We start from the raw sequence: 4,238 nt of genomic DNA on the forward strand, positions 1-4,238 counted from the left end.
TGTGTGTGTGTGTGTGTGTGTGTGTGTGTGTGTGTGTGTGTGTACACATATGTTTATATTTGTTATATATGATATGAGCAAAAAAGAATTTTAGAGTCACGAGGTGCCAGAAAGGAGAAGAGCTACAGTTAATTGAACTGGCTCTGTTATTTAGTTTCAATAGAGTGTAGATCGTTTAATTTACTGGATTCTGCCAAAATAGAAAAAGAAGGGAAGAAAGGAGGTGGCGCAGAGGAGATGTAATAAAGGAAAAGGAGGAATAATAATAATAATAATAATAATAAAAATAATCATAATAATAAAAATAGTGAGAAGAATTTTGAGGTGATGGTGGACAATGGTTATGATGATGATAGATGTCACAGACCTGAGTCAATGCAGTTTGGTGAAGATGGCAGATGTTGGATGTACAACTGTCGATCCGTTAAACAGTCTCCACCAAATCTGAACAGATGTGTCCAGGATAGTTTAAATAGATATTTATGCAATGTCAAAGGGAAAATTTGGGATTCTTTCTGAATTATCCAAACTAATGAGGACTTGAGGATGTTTTCTGCAAATAAAAAAAAAAAAATACAAATCAATAATTATCATTCTATGAATGTACACAGATGCACACACACACGCAGACATATTTAAATGCACACATAAACACACCATCTAGATCATGATCTTATTTTATTTACTAGAAAATATTCTTCTCCAAGCGATTTTCTACTGTTTATATAATTTATATTTTATCATCTTTTTGCATATATAGAATTTGTCCAATCTGACTGCTCCTAATGTAAAATGATAGGTTATTGTTGAGTGAAATTTGGCTACCATTTATAACAGGTCTACTTATGGTGGGGTTTTTTCTTTTCTAAATGTATCCCGAAATAGTGGGTTATCTATTTATCTGTTTGCCTATCCGTCTATCCGTCTATCAGTCTATCTAATATATGTCTGTCTGTCCATCTATCTATCAAATACTTGTCTGTCTGTGTCTATCAATCTATCTATTATCTGTCTGTCTTTCTTTCTTTCTTTCATTTTTGAAAAGAAAATGACAGGCTGTGAATGAAAATGCAAATAGTCCACCTCTTCTAACTAACTGTGCTCCACATTTCTCTGTCGTCATCAACATACTGTTTCAGTATAAAAAACTAATACAAAACAAGCTTGGCACCAACTTGATCACATAAAATTGTCACAATGACAGGAAATCAATCAAAATGATTTGTGTTTCATTCTCCACTCCTATGGTCAAGTCAGAAGCTGTTGCAGATTAAGTGTTTAATTCAAATTCAACAAAATAGTGGAAACTTGCTACTGATCATGTGAAAAGACATAGGAATCCTGAATCAAGCAATTCCACCATCATTGCTGGTTGCTTTTACTTCCTAACGATACATTCACTCAAGAAGCTCGTCAGTGAAAGATGGGTGATGATGGGAGCAGGTGGCCTATTCTACTCAAAGCTCTTGGTCGTGAACATTAACTGATTGTGGTTTAGGTGAGATGGTCACTGTGGCTTTAGAGAGCATAGTCCACTTTGGAACTGCCTTTGTGATGAAGCAGCACTTTTCAGAGATGTCTTGCTTCCTTTGTTTAGAGGAAGGAGACAGAAACTGTTCGTTCAACAAATCTTACCCTACTCTTTTTTATCGTTCTCTTTTTTTTCTTCTGCTTCTTTGTGTTTAAATGTAATAATTTAAAATGTGATCAGTTGTATAATTGACCATAGAAATAAACAACTTGGAGGAGCAAGTGCAATACCCTAAAATTTTTGTGGGGCTATGAAAACACTTTGAAAATCCTGGGTTGAACCTGGGTTTGTGACCCCTAAGCAAATTTCGTTCCCACATTTATATCAACTGACCCTTCTGAAATGACTGTCGGAAAGGTATTTCATCAAGACAGCATTCAAGTTTTTCAAGGCAGTCTTTGGAACAATCATTTCTAACATCAATTATAAGCCAATATGGTACCAAATCTTCAAATATTTCCTGTATGTCACCATACACTAGGCTGTGCATTTCTAGATTTTTAACTGCTACACCAGTTTCCTGCAATGAAAAGTAGTAATAATTAAATATTTGATTTCATTGTCACCACTGTCACCACCACCACAACAACAACAACCACTACCATTACAATTATTTCCATTACCACAGCCAACAACAACAAAACCCCTACTTTGTCAAAGTATCAGTCACTCTCTGATGGATTTATGGTCAAGCCTGTTGCAGTGGAAACCTCCAGCATTCTTGGACCCTGGTCCATATCTCTACTCATTGAAACCTGGGCAGAGATGGCTATCCACAAGTGCAAGCTCTGTGAGCCAGAGTGGCTGTTCCAATGCATCTTCTTTAGAAAAGGCATTGCCTTTTCCATTTTGTCTGCTGGGACCCTGAAGCAGTCTGAATTACAGGAAATCATACATTCCACTCCTTAATGTAAAGCCACTCCTAACAATATAATCAAAACGATACTGTATTCAACTAATGGATCTTTGATGCAAATCTACATGGCAGAGTTTTGAGACAAAGGGAAAGCATTCATAATGCAGTCCTTTGTTGAATAGCAAAATAAAAAGTAAACAATTTGTCCCTGCTAATACCATCATAACAACCATCACCACTATCATCAATGTAACCACTAGTATCACAATCAGCACCTACAACATCACCAACATTACCAACAAGCATTATAACCAGCCAGTTTCAATGATGATGATCACCACAACTATCACCTCCAACACCACCAACAACAAGAACGACAACACTGTCACTGTTAACATGTTTGCCAACCCCAATATTTGTATCCTTCACATTCATAAGTTTGATGTCTGTCATTTAAACTATTGTTGGAATAAAGGAAAATAAAGAGAGACAACGAAAAGGAAAGATGAGTGTGTGAGGGATTCAGAGGAAGAGAAAAATAAAGAAAACAAAAAAGATAGATACAAAAATAGAAAGAAAAATGAGGACGTAAAAAATATGAAAGAGGGTAAGATAAGCAAAGAGATGTGATGTGAACCCAGTAAGGTACAGGGCAGGTAACTCAGTGGTTCTCAACCAGGGTCCATATGGCCCTTAGGGTTCATATAAGATTAAGTTGTTAAAAATGATGTGCATTAGATGAGTTATACATCTACATTACACAAAATATTTTGATGATTGTGTTAGTCAGCCACCAGCCCAAGCTCTGCTGCTTGTCAAGCTGAGAAAAGCAAACTGTCAAGGGGTATCATATCGAACATATTGCCTGTGGCTGTAGAGACCTCCTGCATCCTTGCACCTTCCTCCCCAGACCATATCCTTGGTCACCATTATTGGGGCAGAGATGGCTAACTGCAAGTAAGGGCCCCATCAGTCAGAGTGGCTGTTCCAGTGCATCTCCCTTGCCATCTTCAGGGAAAAGCCCTTTCCATTTTTCTGCTGGAGCCATGAAAAATGTTTCTATATTACAAGAGGCAAAATTTCTCAGAATTAATTCAAATAAAGTCACAGGCAAAATATGGTTGAGAATCTCTGAGGTAACCAGTCTAGGAAAAGGGCAGTGACACAAAACAGACCTACAACACAGAAGAAGGCATGCTAGCAGGGAGAAACAGATGTATAATGATGATGATGATGATGACAAGAGATAGAGAGATATAACAGGAGTGAATAAGAAATAAATAGAAGGTTGGATAGAGAGAAAGTGTAAGAGAGACTATGCAAGAGGAAGAGATTAAGACAAAGTGAGAGAGAAGTAGAAGGAAGGAAGGAAGGAGAGGGAGAGACAGACAGAGAGACAGAGACAGAGAGAGAGAGACAGAGACAAATAGGCAGACAGACAGACAGAATTTGTATGAAACTTACTGCAGCAAGTTGTAAAAGTTTGTCTTCAATTGGGACCATTTGACCAAACTGATAATCTGTCTGTTGAATGTAGTTGTCAGGGCAACTGAGCAGGATTGCTTTAAATGGTAGAGATGCTTGCAAAACATCATGAAATTGTAGCTGGACTGCTGTGTAAGAAACACACCTTTCTAAATATAACTCAGTTGCTTTGAGGAAACGGTCAGGTCGGAGGTTTCTTATCAGTAACAATCGAAGAAATTCTTCAGAATCACCACTTTCATAGTCTTCTACAATTATATAAATACATACATATATGAATATAAGTGTGTGTATGTGAGAGGGTGCAAACATGCACATGTGTATCTATTTCTCTCTCTCTCTCTCTCTCTCTCTCTCTCTCTCTCT

At 37.2% G+C, this 4,238-nt stretch overlaps 1 protein-coding gene across 1 annotated transcript in view; it reads right to left on the reverse strand.

The window, feature by feature from the left end:
* Positions 1-4,238, reverse strand: part of LOC106883723 (dynein beta chain, ciliary) — a 273,290-nt gene that overhangs the window by 56,527 nt on the left and 212,525 nt on the right. The window contains exons 62-64 of the mRNA XM_052974147.1: positions 3,852-4,120; positions 1,865-2,051; positions 368-553 (exon numbers count right to left, since the gene is read on the reverse strand). Of these exons, the coding sequence (XP_052830107.1) occupies positions 368-553; positions 1,865-2,051; positions 3,852-4,120 (642 nt within the window). The remainder of the gene's footprint in view (positions 1-367; positions 554-1,864; positions 2,052-3,851; positions 4,121-4,238) is intronic.

Source organism: Octopus bimaculoides, chromosome 17 (assembly GCF_001194135.2).
Source record: "Octopus bimaculoides isolate UCB-OBI-ISO-001 chromosome 17, ASM119413v2, whole genome shotgun sequence".
NCBI lineage: Eukaryota > Metazoa > Mollusca > Cephalopoda > Octopoda > Octopodidae > Octopus > Octopus bimaculoides.